Source organism: Macaca fascicularis, chromosome 7 (assembly GCF_037993035.2).
Source record: "Macaca fascicularis isolate 582-1 chromosome 7, T2T-MFA8v1.1".
Taxonomy (NCBI): Eukaryota; Metazoa; Chordata; class Mammalia; order Primates; family Cercopithecidae; genus Macaca; species Macaca fascicularis.
In genome coordinates this window covers 44894910-44912677 of record NC_088381.1, presented here as the reverse complement: position 1 = coordinate 44912677, position 17768 = coordinate 44894910, and the positions used below count along the sequence as shown (strand labels likewise).

Sequence of the window (17768 nt, the reverse complement as noted above, 5' to 3'; positions counted from 1 at the left end):
CCCATGAAAGTATTATAATTATGTATTTTACACATACATACACACATATACACAATATACACATATAGTTGTTTTGTTTTATACTCTGAATTTTTAAAGCAGATGTCAATTTAAAATGAACTGCTGGCTGGGCATGGTGGCTCACGCCTGTAATCTCAAGGGAGGCCAAGGCAGGAGGATTGCTTGAGGCCAGAAGTCCACGACCAGCCTGGGCAACATATGAAGACCCTGTCTCTACAAAAAAATACAAAAATTAGCCGGGTGTGGTGGCACATGCCGGTAGTCCCAGCTGCTTGGAGGGTTGATGCAGGAGCATTGCTTGAACCTGGGAGGTGGAGGCTGCAGTGACCTGAGATGGCAGCACTGCACTCCAGCCTGGGTGACAAAGTGAAACCCTGTCTCAAAAAAAGAAAAATAAAGGTACAAAGAGCAAAATGTGATTAAGTTTCTAATAATATAGAGATGAGCACCTGAACTACAGAATTAAAACATAGTTCCACAAATAAAACTTTTAAGATTTATATTGGAGCGCTTATTTATACGAATAAATGCTTCATATGTGTGTTAAACATAAAGCCTCATGTATATATTAGTACAACTATAAACACTTTTAAGTGAGACTGCAGAAAAACACTACTCTTTCCAGTGATTTAAATAGAAAAAGAAGTGTATGTACTTTTCTAAACTTATTGTATTTTCTGAATTGGTGTTTTACAACAAAATGAGGCGGCAAAGAACAATGGAGGGGGAATGGATAAATCAGGGTTTTGGAGAAAGAGGGTAGAATAAGTATACATCTTTTTACCCTTTTCTTTTAAAAACATTTTTTGTCTTTTTCTCACCCTCTACTTCCTCAGTGTGTGAACCATTTTTCTAAGCATGAAACACACACATACATACACACACACACACACACACACACACACACACACACACACACACACCCCCCACACCAGTCTCCTTTACAACCTAGGCTGTTGTAACATTTACCTGGTTACTTAAAGAATTTTTAACACTAATATAAAAAGCCTGGAGTCAAAATATTTTTCGCAAGAAAAAAATTGGCTTTATTATAAAAAGGAATAAAAATAAACGTTACAGGAATAGAAGGATATACACACAATGATAGAATTTGGTGATTTTAATTAACTTCATTGTATTTTTTTCTATAACTTACAGAAACTAATTCATGATCTACTAATTTTTTCATATTATGTTTTAAGTTTCATAAATTACAAAAAATATTTGTAACTACAAATAACATTTAATTTCTATTTAAATTCTTTGTTTCTTTAAGAATACAGTAACTTCATCATCATCTGATATTAGTAGGATCTCAGTATCAACTGCTTTCAATATCAGGCCTGTCTGAACAATCAGGCAAAGCAGGAAACAGATGTGTCCTTTCATTCTTTCTCCCCAATTTAAATATGATTAGTTTGATTATTATAGAACAAAAAGTAATCAAAATGTCAAGGTAATTTATGATTAATTTTTCACATATTTCCATATGGACATATTCAACCACCATCCCTACCAATAAGCCTAACATCAAATTAGTTTAACATGTTTTTCTGATCCGTAGTCAGACGCGTTATCCATTGCGCCACTGGCCCGCAGTTTAACATGTTTTTGAGACCTTTTCCCTTACAGGTTTAATAATTTGGTTAAGTCTTGGGACCATATATTTATTTCATGAAAATTATTGATTCTGACCTCATTTTCTGGCTTAAAATATCTCAAGGTTTTTTTATATGTATAACAAGTTCAGCTATTTAGGCTGAACAGAAGTTTCTAATTGGTGAACTGTTATAATGTGGTCATTGTTGGCAAAATGGTTAAATGAGATGTGTGAGTAATCACGGCTAGATTTTTACTCAGAAAGGTACTATCTTAAGTAAAATTTTTAGCCAGGCATGGTGGCTCACGCCTGTAGTCCCAGCATTTTGGGAGTCCGAGGCGGGTGGATCACCTGAGGTTGGGAGTTCGAGACCAGCCTGACCAACATGGAGAAACCCTGTCTCTACTAAAAATACAAAATTAGCCAGTCGTGGTGGCACATGCCTGTAATCTCAGCTACTCGGGAGGCTGAGGCAGAAGAATCGCCTGAACCCGGGAGGTGGAGGTTTGTGGTGAGCCGAGATGGCGCCACTGCACTCCAGTCTGGGCAACAAGAGTGAAACTCCATCTCAAAAAAAAATAATAATAAAAATAAATAAATAAATGTAAAATTTTTATAAATACACTGAGACAATAAACATTTATTATTTGGAGATTTTACGATTGAGCCTGAGAGATGGTCATTAATCACAGGCCATATTTAGATAGGTCTTACTAAGAGTAGATCATTTTTAAAGACTTGTTTAGATTCCAAATGCAATGCCTAGATGTCTTTCCACTTTTCATAAACTGTAACAGTGGTGGACATATTTTAGAAGTAAACAGAATTTCTCAAATAGTAAAAATACTTAATAAAAAAAGAAAATGTATGTTAAACTTTCTGGAAAGCAAGTAATAGTTAACACTTACTGGACACAGTAGAGAAACCCTTAGGCTGGTTGTAGCTATTTCACTGTCCGGATCTGCAGTCAACTTCTCTTTAACTGATATTCATTCAAGAAGAAAAAAAGCAAACAAACAGAGTAAGTTTATTAAAGATACATTACTGGAACATTACTATAAAGAATAAAAAACTTAAACAAATCTGCTCAATTATTTCCCAATTAATGGCACAGATAAAAACAACCATATGGCTTTTAATTCTATAAGCAAAGGATGGAAAACAATTGTTTATCTGTAGAATGACTATATTTCCTATAAATTTCCTATTTCTCACTCAGGGGACAAAAACCTGCAGCAATATGACAGACATTTCTCTAATATGTTGACATATTCAACTGATGGTAGACCCTTTTTCTTTTATAACTCTTAAGATACTGGATCAAGGTTTTCTTTCTTTTAAACTATGACTAATATTATTTGGGCTCTTCTATTTTCAAGGACATTAATAATAAGAATAACATTTATACATTTTTGAAAGCTCAGAAAATAAAAACATTTACTGTAAAACAGCTTAATTCAAACTTTAAATTATGAAAAGAGTCCTATTTCTTTTTTTTAACTATACAATTATTTGAATTTTAATCTATTTCTCTATAAAATACTTGTGCCCTCTTGGGCAAGTCAATCCTCCTTTCTCAGCTTAATTTTACTTATAGTAAAACTGGAAGCCACACTAGATAATCTTTAATCTTTTCACTTCAAACTTCTTCTGGTTCTTAAGGGAGGAGGAGACACTAGTAATTTTACTTTTCCAAGGCTGTTCTTTCATTCTCTTTCAGTCTGATATAAAAGACTCCTTATAATTCTCATCTGGAAACCTGAGCTATCTGTTACCTCTGAAAACTTCAATAACCAGTAACAAGAAAAAACATTATAGGGGTGGGACAGGAAATGCATAGATGTAATGTTCCAACAATTTTAGAAACTGTCCCATAATAACTTTAAAGTCTATATTGTATAAAGGGGCCGTAAGTGGAGTAGCTGTATACATAGTCGACAGAATTTCTGAGCTGTGGTACAACTAAGTGTGACCAGATAGACACCATATAGAAAAGAAAATGAAGAGAGGGACAAGTACTTGGGTAAGTTACAATTTCAGAGTCTGTTGTTCTGATAACCATTTATGAGAAATCCTACCTTTATGAAACACAGTGCCCTGGATTTTAGTCTGGGTTTTTTTAGATGGTCCAAATCCTGGATATCCTATCCAACTATTTCCATTAATTAGTGGATCTCAAGTAAGGTGCACATCAGACCTACCTATAGAGAGCTTCCTGAATCAGAATGAAAAGAGGGACACCAATTGGTAGTTTTTTAAATGCTCCAAATATGATTCTAATGCCAGACTAAAAAGTCATTTCATGCCCTGGAAATTCCAAATTTTCAAAGTCTTAATGTACTTCACAGGCTGTCTCCTGACACACACAAAAAGGCATACAACTTCTCGTTTTTAGTTTGGAAAATATAGTTATAACACTATGCTAATGCATACCATATATAAATTACCAAAAGTATGCCTTTGTCATTATACACCAAATCTTAGTCAATCTTTTCTCATAAATACGATTTTAAAAAGTAGTATCTTTGTTAAAGGCAACAAATAATCGCCATACGAAATAAACATGCAAATAGAATTCTAATGTGATTACTCACTGTGTTGGCTAATTTTAGGTGTTAACTAAACTAACTGAACGAAGGGCTACCTACATAGCTGGCAAGGCATAATTTCTGGAAGTGCCTGCGAGTGTGTTTCCAAAGGAGACTGGTGTGTCAGTCTGTGGATGAGTGAGGAAGATCCGCCCTCAATCTTGGAGGACACCATCCAATCAGCTGGAGGGCACGGAAAGAACAAAAAGGCAGAGGAAAGGAAAATAAATTCACTTTCTCTTTTTCCTTGAGCTGGGACACCCTTCTTCCCTTGCCTTTGGAATTCTGTGATCCTAGCTCTTGGGAGCCTGAGGTAGGAGGACTGCTTGAGGCCAGGAGTTGAGACCAGTCTGGGCAACATAGTGAGACCTCACCTTTAAAAAGAAAGAATTCCAGGTTCTCTGGACTTGGGACTCTGGGATTTGTACCACCATATCAGCCCTTCTCCTCACCCCTCTTAGGCCTTTGGCCTTAGACTGAGAATTGGCTTCCTGGATCTGTGGCCTTTGGACTTCAATAGTCATACTACTGGCTTCGCTGGTTCTCCAGCTTGCTGATGGCCTATCTATTGTGGGCATTCTCAGCCTTCACAGTCATGTCAGCCAATTGTCCTGATACATCTTCCCTCAACTCTCTCTCTCTCTTCTCTCTCTCTCTCTCTCCTCCTCTCCTCCTTCCCCTCCTAGAGTCTCTCTGGAGAACCCTGACTAATAACCACTCCGCATGCCTTCACCAACCATCCCACCAGCACCCTTTATAGACATAGCAAGCAATGGGTATAGTAACTGACTTTGAACTTTGCATATTTAAATTTCCACTTAAATGAAGCAATACTTATAGATCACAGTATCAGCCTTATACAAAACAAAGCTCAGTGTTTAGCGCTTAGAAAATAAATTGAAATAAGAAAATAAATTGAAATAAAGTAGTGGTTAAGAGCACAGGACCTAGAGAGCCTAGCTTAGAATTTAAGTCTCAGTTCTAAGTCACTTAACCTCTCTATGCCTGTTACATCATCTGGTAAATGGGAACAATAATAGTACCTCACAGAAATGTTTTAAGGATTGAGTTAATACGCATTAAAAGTTTTAAAATACACTTGAGCCTGAGAGGCAGACATTGCAGTGAGCTGAAATTGCTGCCACTGCACTCCAACCTGGGTGACAGAGTGAGATCCTGTCTCAACAACAAAAAAAGGTGGTTTTTTTTTTTGTTTTTTTTTTCTTTTGAGACACAGTCTCACTCTGTCACCCAGGCTGGAGTGCAGTGGTGAGAACTTGGTTCACTGCAGGCTCTGCATCCTGGGTTCAAGTGATTCTCCTGCCTCAGCCTACCAAGTAGCTGGGATTAGAGGTGTGCGCCACCATGGCTCGGTTAATTTTTGTATTTAGCAGAGATGGGGTTTTGCCATATTGGCCAGGCTGGTCTCAAACTCCCAACCTCAGGTGATGTGCCCACCTTGGCCTCCCAAAGTGTTGGGATTACAGGCGTGAGCCACAAAAAAAGTTTTCAAATAACCTAATATTATTCTCAATAAATACTAGCTATTGTTACCAGCTAACAATAAAACAAATAAAACATGATTTGTACATTCACTTTCTCCCAGAGGTGGGAGAATTTTCTGAAATTATTTCAGAATGTTTGTCAATTTCTATTAAAAACAAAACAAAACAAACAAAAAAACCCTATGCCTTCTCTTTTGTCATTACAGACCCAATCCTAGTCCATTTATTCTTGTAAAGATATTTTTTAAGGTCCTACCAGGATCTTGATTAGACTGGATTAATTCTACAGATTAATTTGGAGAACTGACATACAACAATTGAATCTTTTGATCTCTTAGCAAGATATATCTGTTTATTCAGGTCTTCTTTCAGTTTTTCTCAACGATGCTTTGTAGTTTTCGGCATACAAATCTTGCACCTAGTTTGTGTGATGTATCCCTAAGTGTGTCATATTTTTGGATGTTACCGTAAAATCTTGTTTTGTGAATTTCAATTTCCAATTATTCATTACTAACAGAAATACAATTTGTTTTTGTATCCTGACCACACATTCTCTAACTCTGCTAAACTCATATAGTATTTCTAATAGCTTTTTTGGAGATTCTTTGGGATGTTTTTCTATGTAGACCATAAGGTCATCTGTAAATAAAGACAATAATTATTTCTTAATTTCTAACCTGTGTGTTGGTTTCTTTTTTAAAAATTTTCCTTGTCTTATTATGCTGCCTAGGATCTCTAGGTCAACGCTAGGGGCAGATATCCTTGCCTTGTTCTCAATCCTAGGAGTGAAGCATTCAAGTTTTAACCATTAATGATGATATCAGCTGTAGTGTAGACTTTTTGTAAATACTCTTTATTACACTGAGGCAGCTCCCTTCTCTATTTTGCTGACAGTTTTATCATGAATGGATGTTGAATTTGGCCAAGTGCTTTTTCTGCATCTCTGGAGATGATCACATGATTTTTCATTTTTAGTTTGTTGAGAAGGTGAACTATATTGACTTTTGAATGCTGAAATCAACCTCATATTACAGAAATAAATTCTGTTTCGTCACCATGTATTATCTCACATATTGGACCTAACAATATTCAAAACAATTCTGAAAAAGAAAAACAAAGTTGGAGAATTCTAACTGATTTCAAGACTTACTATCAAGCTACAGTAATTAAGACTCATTTGGCATAAGGATAGACATACAGGTCAATGGAAAAGAATAATATCTGGAAATAGATTTATACATCTATCGTCAACTGGTTTTTGATAAAGGTGCCAAGGTAATGAAATGGAAGGAAAGACAGTCTTTTCAATAAATGTTGTTGGACTATTTTGATATCTATGTGGGGGGAAAAACAAATCTCTACTCTCACCTTGCACCATATATAAAAATTAACTCAAAATGAATCACAGACCTAGATCCAAGAGCTCAAACAATAAAACTTCTAGAAGAAAAATAGAAGAGAGTGTTTGTGACTTTCATTTAGGTACAGATTTCATAATATATGCAAAGCATGACATTAAAAAATGGGTAAAAGACTTGACAGATACTTCAAAGAAGCTACAGGAATGGCAAATAAGCACCTAAGAAGACGCTTAACATCCTCAGACATTAGAAAAATGCACAATGAAATGCCACTACATACCAATCACAATGGCTACAATAAAGCAGCCTGATGGCACCATATGCTGGTAAGGATGTGGACCCACTTGAAATCTCATATATTGTTAGTGGGAATGCAAAAACGGTATATTTACTTTAAAAGAAATTGCCAAACTGTTTTCCATATACTTATCATATGACCCAGCAATCCCACTCTTAGATATTTACCCAAGAGAAATGAAAACATATGTCTACAAAACTGAAGTATCCATACGCAAAATGTAAATGTTTACAGCAGCTTTATTCATATTGCTGCAAAACTGGAAATAATCCAAATGTCCATCAACTGAGAAATGGATAAATTATAGTATATAAATGAAATACTACTCAGCAATAAAGAACAAACTACATGGATGAACTTCAAAAGCATTACACTAAATGAAAGAAGCCAGACGCAAAAGGCTACATATTGTAGCACTGCATTTATCTGACATTCTGGAAAAGACAAAACTACAGAGCAGAAATCACATCAATGGTAAAAGGATGGGATGGAATGCAAAAGACGACAGAAGAACTTTCTGGGGAAAAGGATGTTCTATATTTTGATTGTGGCAGTGGTTCATGATTGTATACATCTGTCAAAGGAATCTTTATTGCCTATAAATTATACTTTAATAAACGTTCTCAAAAAGAAAGACAGAAAATGGAGGGGAAAAGCACTATGCTATATTTAATCATAAGAAAGTATGAAGAAAAAATAAAGTAAAAGTAAAAGCACTTATTACTTGTGAGCAAGGGAATAAAAAAATAAGACATACAATATTTGTTCTGTGGTAATCAGTCAACACGTAGGAAGTTCTCTGGGAGTTAGTTTTCACATTGTTACAGTGATCTGCAGTGGTAACAGTATTTTATTATATGACTATAATAAAGTTACAGCTAGCCACATTTAAAATTAATCTTGTTTTACCCAATAAGTCAATTTGGGGAGTAGAATTAATCTTGTTTTTAATCCCTGTTGTCATGAGCTATAGGAGTCAGTCACTATTCACATGACGCTGTATTTAAATTTAAATAAAAAATTCAGCTCATCAGTTACACTAGCCACATTTTAAGTGCTCAATGGCCACATGTTGCTGGTGGCTACCGTATGGGACAGTGCAGATAGCGAACACTTCCATCATCACAGATTGTTCTATTAGCGCTGTTCTAGGGTTGTTATTATTTCAAGATAATTTCTATCCTTCATTAATATCAGGTTATTTTAATTCAGCCTTTTAAAATTTTAAGGCTGAAAACAATCAAACATATTAAGATCAGTATTTCATTTTATAAGCAAAGAAACAGGCACCGAGATCTGACTTTTTTCTGTAGATGTCTTTTCATCAGTTTACTTCAACAAAAATATGCAGATCTACTATGTATGTGGCACTGTGCTGAGCAATAGGAATTCAACAAAAAAATAAGATTAAATTCCTGCTCCAAAGAACTCATAATCTAGTAGAAGGTAAAGATGCTCAGTGAGATCATCTCTAATGCACTCTGATGGAAGTATGTTTGGGAAGCTAACCAAAAGTCAACTCATCTATTCTGGGGGTTCTGGGATGCTTCCTGGAAAAAAGTGAAACAAAGGATAATAACATTAAGCAGAGGAGGCAGCAGGGGAGTTTTGAGGCATAGAGCACAAAACTAAAGCACTAAAGAAAAAGAGTTCCATATTTTTGGAATGTGAAGTATGAAAAGAAGAGTGAATACAGATGACCCTGGAAAGTAATAAGCAGGTGCCACATCATGGAAAGTTTACGTGTCATGCTAACACAGTTGGAGCTTTTATTCCCTAGGTGTTAAGAAGCCATGAAATGCAAGGGAATGAGGATGGTAAGATTTTAGATCTGTATAAATCACTTACGTGGCTACCAGAGGAGATATATAAAGGAGTCAAAGAGAGGGATGTTTTATCTAAGAATGGTTTTTAAAATAAAAGCAGGATATGAGAGCTTAAACAAGGGCAATGATAGCAGTGATAGACAGAAGGTACATTTGAGAAATATTTAGGGAGTAAGTTTGACAGGAGTTGGTGAGTTCAGTTTTAAATACTTGAATCTGAGGAACCAGTGAAATGTTTAGGTGAAGTTAGTTAGCTATATAAGTCTGAAACGCAGGGGAGAGGTCTGAGATGAAGACATGTATTTTGGGGTGGGTGTTAGTTTTAAGCCATAAGCGTGTGTAGAAAAGTGCGCCCAGGATAAAACTCCAAGGAACAGCAATATTTAGAATGCTTCCCATTGAAGGCAGATGATTGAGAAGATATGGTCAGAGAAAAAAGGAGAGAATTTCAAGGAGAAAGTGGTTCATATCAAATGCAGCAGAAGTATTCAGGATGAAAACCGAAAAGATACCCTTTAAATTTAGCAATCACATCATCATTTGTGACATCTGAAAGAGCAATTTCAGTGGAATGATAGAGGGTTAAAGACCATAATAAGATGCAGTGAGGAGGTAACAAGAGCAAATGTAGACCACTCTCACAGAAATTAGGATGAGAACAACGGGAGGAACACAGAGCTCTATCCATAGAGGAGCTTGTTTTCCTATTTTTTAAAAGGCAAAAGAGCCTTGACAGCATAGAGTGACAGAAAAAGCCTGCAGACAGGGAGGAACTGAAAACACAGGACAAAGAGCAGATACATGAGGGAGCCAGGTCTCACAATCACTGTTACTGAGCATCTCTACCTGGATGTCTCATCCCATCTCAACCACCACAAGTCTACGAGTGCACTCTGATCTCCCCCCTGCAATCTGACCTTTTCAACAGTTTTCTGTTTCAGTAAATGGCATTATCATGTTACCTGTTGCTTGAGTAAGAAGCCTAGCACTCCTCCTTGACTCCTCACTCTACACACACAGTCAATGCCATTTCAATACTTCTCAAAACTGTCAACTTCTATCCATCACTATCACCTTAGTTCAAGACATTATCATCTCTTACGTATACTATTACAAAAAGGTTCTAAACTGGCCTCACTGCATTAGCTTTGCCTTCCTTTGATTCGTCTTCAAAGTGAGAATCAGATTGTCTAAATGTAATCATGTCATTTATTCCTCTGCTTAAAAATCTTTTAATGGTTTTCTATCATCTATCTTCATATTGTCTATGTCAACTTATACTTGTCCAACTCTCTGGTCACCCTCCTTCTTGGCTCTCTTTTCTTTTTTTTTTTTAAGACAGAGTCTCTCTCTGTCGCCCAAGGTGGAGTGCAGTGGTACGATCTCAGCTCACTACAACTTCTGCCTCCCGAGTTCAAGTAATTCTCCTGCCTCAGCCTTCTAAGTAGCTGGGACTACAGGCACATGCCACCATGCCCGGATAATTTTTGTGTGTTTTTAGTAGAGATGGGGTTTTACCATGTTGGTCAGGCTGGTCTTGAACTCCTGACCTCAAGTGATCTACCCACCTCGGCCTCCCAAAGTGCTGGGATTACAGGTGTGAGCCACTGCATCCAGCCCTTTTTGGCTCTCTCTATTCCAGCTGCACTGGCCTTTTCTCCTGACATACTCTGTTCCTATCTTGGAGCTTAACTTCTCCTCATACTTATAATCTTGCCTTAAGTATCACAACACCAGAGAGGACTATGTTCCCCTATTGTACCTCTACAGAGTTCCCTGTCTATCTTCTTCAAGGCACATGTCAAAACTTTAACTCATTAATGACTTGTGCAATTATTTAATGCCTGTCTTTCTTACCAGACTGCAAACTTCTGGGGGATGCAGAGATGGTATGTGTCTTGTTTAATGTTGTATTCTCCTGTGCCTGGAACACAGTAGACTCTTAATACAATTTCTTGAATGAAAAGAATAAATGAATAAAAGATTAACTTGGAGCAGGGAAAGGGACATTTCCTCTTGACACTGAAGGAAATAAAGTGAGGACTGGGCACAAATGTAGATAAGCCAAAAAGTAATTATGGTGGCACTGAGATTAAGGAAGAAATGGGTGGTTTAGGTAATTCACATCTTGTAGCCCCAATTTTCGTGCATTGGCAGAGTGCTGAGGGAGGGGGACAGTGTTTGAGTAGATTATGGCTAAGGCTTGAAATAACTGCTGAAGGGAGAAGGAAGAGGAGAAAGAAACTTGATTAAGAGTTGGTAAAAGACTGTTTTGATAGTTGTGAGGGGACAACTCTACACAAAGGTAGAAACTGCAAGACAAAATCCTACTAAATCAAATGAATCAGAGAATGGATTTCTCTGCGAAAAGTCTCAATAACAGCAACTTTATTCTTTCAAGAACATAAGAGTGTCTGGCTTGACTATTAAAACTTTGCTAGAAGAACTTATTTTATTAAGAATGACTTACAAGGAACATATTTGTAAGTAATTTGATTCTTTAAAAACACCTGAGATACCTGACATTTCCTTTTGTCAAGTTATTGTAAACAGAATTTTAATTACATAATTTGTTGGGAAAGTTTTTTTTTTTTTTTTTTTTACAGGCAGCATATAGGTAAAGGTAGATAACCTGCTTTTTAGTAAATTACAACAAATTTCTTACTGGTGGGATCCAAATTAATATTCCACTGGCTTCTCTGGCCAATAAGGTAAGGTATCAATTTCCACAAAAATCTCATCCAGTGTACAGGTATTCTCCACATCCATCAGTATATCAGAGTAGAAACAGCTTTTGAATTAAACAGTTTTTGCTGCTTAATGGTAGCTAATAGTGGTTTTTCGGAGAAAATAAAATAATTCAATTCCAGACTCACATTCCCACTCTCCCTCCAGGTGGTGCTATAGCTACAAGTGGAGAAGAGTTAACAGCTTGAGCAAAGACAGTTGGCCCTATCGTTGTTGTTGCTGTTGTTACTATTAAATAACTTTATCTGCCTTATTTCTTGGTATTCCCTCTTCCATACAGGCTCACATAATTCTTTGCTTTCTGACGGGCTGAGATTCTGGTATTGTGAGGCAAATATGAAGATTCTCAGTAGAATGACCAGGAATAACTTCAGCAAGATTGTGATAGAAGAGAAGGTATCTTATACTCTCCTTCAAGGCAGATGTCTGTCTTTTCTTTCAGGATCCCCACCATCTTCTTGTCCCTGCCAAATGGTGCCTCCACTCCCGCAGATCCCAAATCAGTGCTGTCCTTCTAGGTCTCCATCATCTGTCAATGCATGCCTACAGAGGCATTAGCCCAAAGTGTGCTCCCATTGATTCAGGATTAGCTGCATTTTTAAAGGACCATTTTAATACAGAAAAATTCTTCAATGAACTATTAAGGGTATATTGATATTCAGGGGTAGTGGGATCTTTTACTCTGCCACAGAAATAAGTTACAGAAAGGGATAAAAGCTATGCTACAAAAGGAAAGCTGTTATTATCTTAGTTCCTTTCACCAGAGTGTTCCTAAGTACAAGTCTGATAATGGGCTTCATTAATCAGCTCACATCAAAAGTCCTTTCAGGATAGTTATCTAACACCTGCCTATATAAGTTTTGTTCCTAAGTCCCCAGCCCTCATCCCTAAATCCACTCGGCCCCCACCTCTTACAAATAAAAGAATAAACGAAGAACTTAGTTCACCTCTTTGGAAAGGCCAAACCCTCTGACCTTAACCCTCAAAAACAGAGGTCAGCATAGCTCCATTTGTAGACCTTGAATCTCAAATTCAACGTATCAAAACAAACCATCCAGTAATTCACACATATGAACTCAGACTCTGAAGAAGCATTAGAAATCACATGGCATAAACTTCTTGTTACAGATGAGGAAGATGAAACTCAGAAGCAGCGTTACTTGTCCACAGTCATATAATTGATTAATGGCAGAACTCATGTCATTATTATTTCTACCACCCCACTGGCTCTCTTCACTTTGTAAATGCAGGAGTGAGGCAATGATACAACTCTGTATATTTTTCCTGGATAAACCTCCAATCTAAAATAACTTTCTTGAAATTTATGCCAAGATGCCCTTCCCATTTCCCAGAATTCCTTAAACATTGATTTTATGAAGTTGTAGAAAAATATTCTTCCATGTTCATGCACTCACTTCACAAAGTTAATTTTAAGATTAGTAAAATATAGATTATAAAATATAGTTCATGACAAAGATATCAGAACTACTCTAAGGTCTTGTTTTACAAGCCAGAAGGTTCTCAGTGTTTTTAATCCTCTACAACAGGTTCCAGTGAAAAAACAAATTCTAAAATTTCTTGAGTTGAGAAAATACTACTCTAACCTTTGACAAAATAGTTAGCTGAATAAGTGAAATAAGTTTATCATACGTACTTAAAGCTCTAGAATGATCCGGATTCCTTATTCCCTTTGCTCGTAACCTCTGAAGAAGAACTGTTGAGGACAACTGTTTTACAAGATATACTGCCATGGAATAGTTCTGGAAAAAAAAAAAGATGTAGAAAACAAACAACATATGTAAGTAAACAGTACATCTATTTTAATCTCACCATGATAGGAAAAGAAAACTAACACTTCTTAAAACACCTGTGTGTCCAGCACTGTCTTAGGCGTTTTCATGAACAGTAATTCATTTAATCCTGATCAAAAAGCTGTTGAGATGATCATAAACCTGGTTTTACGGATGAGGAAACTGAAGTATATAGAAGTAAAAGAACTTGCCCTAATTTTGCAATTTTCAAGTAACAAACCTAGAATTAAAACCCAGGTCTGTCCTGGATTTAATATTACCTATACTTGAAGCTAATGAATTTAAGGCACTTACATGAAAGAGTACTGTTAAGACTAAGTATAAGCCAAAGACAATAAGATGTCAAAGTTATAAACCATATTTAGTAGGTAACAGATATATCTAAAATAGTATCTATTTTTTAAAAAAAATTAAATGAGATGGACTTCCTAATTTATACCTTTTAACCTTTCTCTATGCCTTCAACTAGCTCTTGAAAAGATTATACTTGGGCCATTATCACAACAAGCAGAGGGAATAGTAAAGAAGGTTTTCAAAGAGAAGCTGCTGGTTTGGCAAATGAACAGATGAATATCCATTACCAGCAGAGGGACTACCCAGAGATGACAGAGGGAGAAGGGGACAAAAAAATATAAAAATAAAAAAAAAACCCAAACCAAAGAAACAGCTAACCAACAAGTTAAGGCTATGTGAAGGGTACATGGTTGGATAAGAGAAAGAAAAGATGGCTGAGGTTCATGAAGGGTAGGAAGGAGATCTAAATGAGAAGGATCACTTTCTATTTGGTGCTGGGATCAAGAGGAAGATCAAGAGACTTGACAAGAAGTAAAAGGAAAATAATTGCTGCCATCTTATATTTTATAGCTACACACACTTTTCAAAGCATTCTTAACATACACTGCCAACTTCATTTAAACTTTGCAGAAGGCCTATTAAGATATAGGTAGGATAGGTGACTTTTTCTAAGTGAAGGGCTGATGAAACTGAGGCACAAAAAGATTATGCAATCTGCTCATGATTAGGCAACTGCTTGATGACAGAGCAGACACTAGAAACCAAGGGGAAAGGGCGGGAATATTAAGACAAGGAACTTAATGCACTCTCCTCTTTTGACAGAAAATATCTTACAATACTCTCTGAAAGGTCATATTTTTATTTAAAGTTCAGAAAGCTATCTGTGTTCACATGCTACGCATTTTCTGAGAGGCAGGAAAAAGAAGTGTCAAAAAAGCTAATTTACTTTCATTAATAAATTTCACATTAATGAGGAACAAGTAACATGAAACATGAAAACTTTCCCAGCCAGGAGCAGTGACTCACACCTGTAATCCCAGCACTTTGGGAGGCCAAGGCAGGCGGATCACGAGATCAAGAGATCAGGACCATTCCGACTAACGTGGTAAAACCTCGTCTCTACTAAAAATACAAAAAACTAGCCAGGTGTGGTGGCATGCGCCTGTAGTCCCAGCTACTTGGGAGGCTAAGGCAGGAGAATGGCATGAACCTGGGAGGCGGAGCTTGCAGTGAGTCAAGATGGTGCCACTGCACTCCAGCCTGGGTGACAGAGCAAGACTCTACAAAAAAAAAACAAAAAAAAAAAAAACAAAAAAAAAAACTTTCCTAAGTTTTAGAGCATACAACATACTAATCTGATATAGCATTGACAAGCTTTATTATTTATTTATTTATTTATTTATTTAACTTGAGACAGAGTCTTGCTCTGTCACCCAGGCTGGAGTGCACTGGCGCAATCTTGGCTCCCTGCAACCTCCACCTCCTGGGTTCAAATGATTCTCCTGCCTCAGCCTCCCAAGTAGCTGGGACTCCAAGTGTGCACCACCATACCTGGCTAATTTTTGTGGGTTTTTTTTAGTAGAGACGGGGTTTCACCATGTTGGCTAGGCTGGTCTTGAACGCCTGACCTCAAGTGATCCACATGCCTCAGCCTCCCAAAGTGCTGGGATTACAGGCGTAAGTCACTGGGTCCAACTGAAAAGCTTCTTTTAGAAAAAACTCTTATTCACCATTATTATTTACTTGTTTAATGCTTCAAGCATGATAGAAACTGGAGAAATGTTAATTAACAATGTGAAACTATGTATTGACAACTTGAATCTTCAGAACTTGGAATTACCCTTAGGCTTTATATAAACACTTAAGAAGAGATCAAGCAGAAACCGCAACAAGTTCAGTAAAAAGGTATGTTCACTCTAGTTGAAACATGTAACCAAATAGAAAAAAAAAGCAGCAAAAAGAATGTGGTACTAACAAATGCCACTTGTACCGGTAATATAAAATGAAAATTTTACATCATATGAATGAGTGAACTTCAGCTGCAAAAAAACCCACCAAAGCTTAATAGTGACAGAGATTCTTTTCTAGGTAGACAGTATTTTATTGTTCCTGCTAATCCTTCAAATACTAATTCCAACTACTGATATATATTATATTATATTGTATTATACTGATGTTTTTGTCTATTGCTTTTTCAAAAGTCTTAAAAATTATTTGTGAAGTTCATGAAATGCTTTCTCTATAATTGAAATATACTCTATTCATTATGTGCCCCTTACACTGGTACAAGTTGAGTATCCCTGATCTGAAATGGTTGGGACTGTAAGTATTTTGGACTCTGAATTTTTTTTTTCTTCCAGATTTTAGAATATCTGCATTATCCTTACCAGTTCAGCATCCCTAATCTGAAAATCTGAAGTCTGAAATGCTCAAACAAGTATCTCCTTTGAGCATCCTGTTTTGAATTTTAGAGTATCTTGATTTCAGACTTTCAGATTAGGGATACTAAACCTAAATCTAAATAATTTCTCTACAAATAATGAGAGTTTAACAAATGCTAGAAGCAGTGATTACACTGAGGTAGAGGAAGAAGTTACAATGTAACTCACTTATTTCTTTCAGGCACTATACTAGCTCTCCTATTTATTTCATTTGAAAAGACATAGTTGCAACATTTCTCACTGGCAACCAACTATACAAAGGTATCTGCAAAATAGTAAGATACTCTACAGGAACTATTCAGAATATCTTCACAAGCTGAATTAAAACAGTAATCTAAAAACAATCTATTAAGTTATTTTCTGGGCTTTGGAAAATAATGTTGATTTAGTGTTTTACTTCCCCAGAAAAATATCTTCAAATCTTTGTAGTTTGGAAGCCTTCCTATGGAAGAGTATTTCCCCCTCTCCTCTAGTGCTATTTATCAGCAGCCATATTCCCCTCCTCTCCTACAGTTTGACTTCTTTCCTATTTCACCAAAAACACTCCCCTTCTCCCTTAGTGAGCTATTCTTTTCATACACAAAAACAAAACTTTCCTCAAAAAGCGGTAAAAAGGGAACTCCAAGGTATACTAGAAATAAAATATTTAAAATATTTTAAAAACCTAATGGTGACACATGAGTTAAAGGAAAAAAATATAACCCTGAGAGATGTCAAAAAGAATTTTGATATAATTCAAAATCCCATTTCTAACAAAAATATCCAGTAAAAGAGAAATATAGAAATACATCATTGATATAATAAAGTTCTATCAAAATTAATAGCAACATCATAATAATGTTTTAACAGTAGCAGTATTCTCATTAACATAAGGAGCAAGGCAAATATGTCCACTAGTGCCTGCATTGTTTAACACTGTTTACAAAGTTCTAGGTAGTAGAACAAGAAATAAATGACAGAAGTATTAAGGTAATATAATTTGTATGACATACCTCAAACTCAAAACTGCTAATGTAGAAATACCAATAAATCATCTAAAAAGCCAACAGAACTGATATATGAATTTAGCTATGAAATAAATATTTAAAATAACTAGTTTTAAGTAAACCAACAATAAATAAATTCTTTGAAAATACAACAGAAAAAAGATCTCTTTTTATAATAGCAGTAATAATAACAACCAACATAGGAATTAGCAAAAAATATGCAGGAATTGTAGGAAACCTATTAAATTGCTGAGGAACATAAAAGAGGATTTGAAAATACAGTTCCTAG

At 36.1% G+C, this 17768-nt stretch overlaps 1 protein-coding gene across 4 annotated transcripts in view; it reads right to left on the bottom strand.

The window, feature by feature from the left end:
* Window positions 1-17768, bottom strand: part of PIAS1 (protein inhibitor of activated STAT 1) — a 140751-nt gene that overhangs the window by 25243 nt on the left and 97740 nt on the right. For 2 of the 4 annotated variants that reach the window (XM_065548108.2, XM_045395639.3), the window contains exons 7-8: window positions 13602-13707; window positions 2530-2603 (exon numbers count right to left, since the gene is read on the bottom strand). In XM_065548108.2, coding sequence (XP_065404180.1) covers window positions 2530-2603; window positions 13602-13707 — 180 coding nt within the window. Of the gene's footprint in view, window positions 1-2529; window positions 2604-12036; window positions 12538-13601; window positions 13708-17768 lie in introns of those variants that run through there. The other 2 variants (XM_073996123.1, XM_073996124.1) reach the window with 2 other exon arrangements.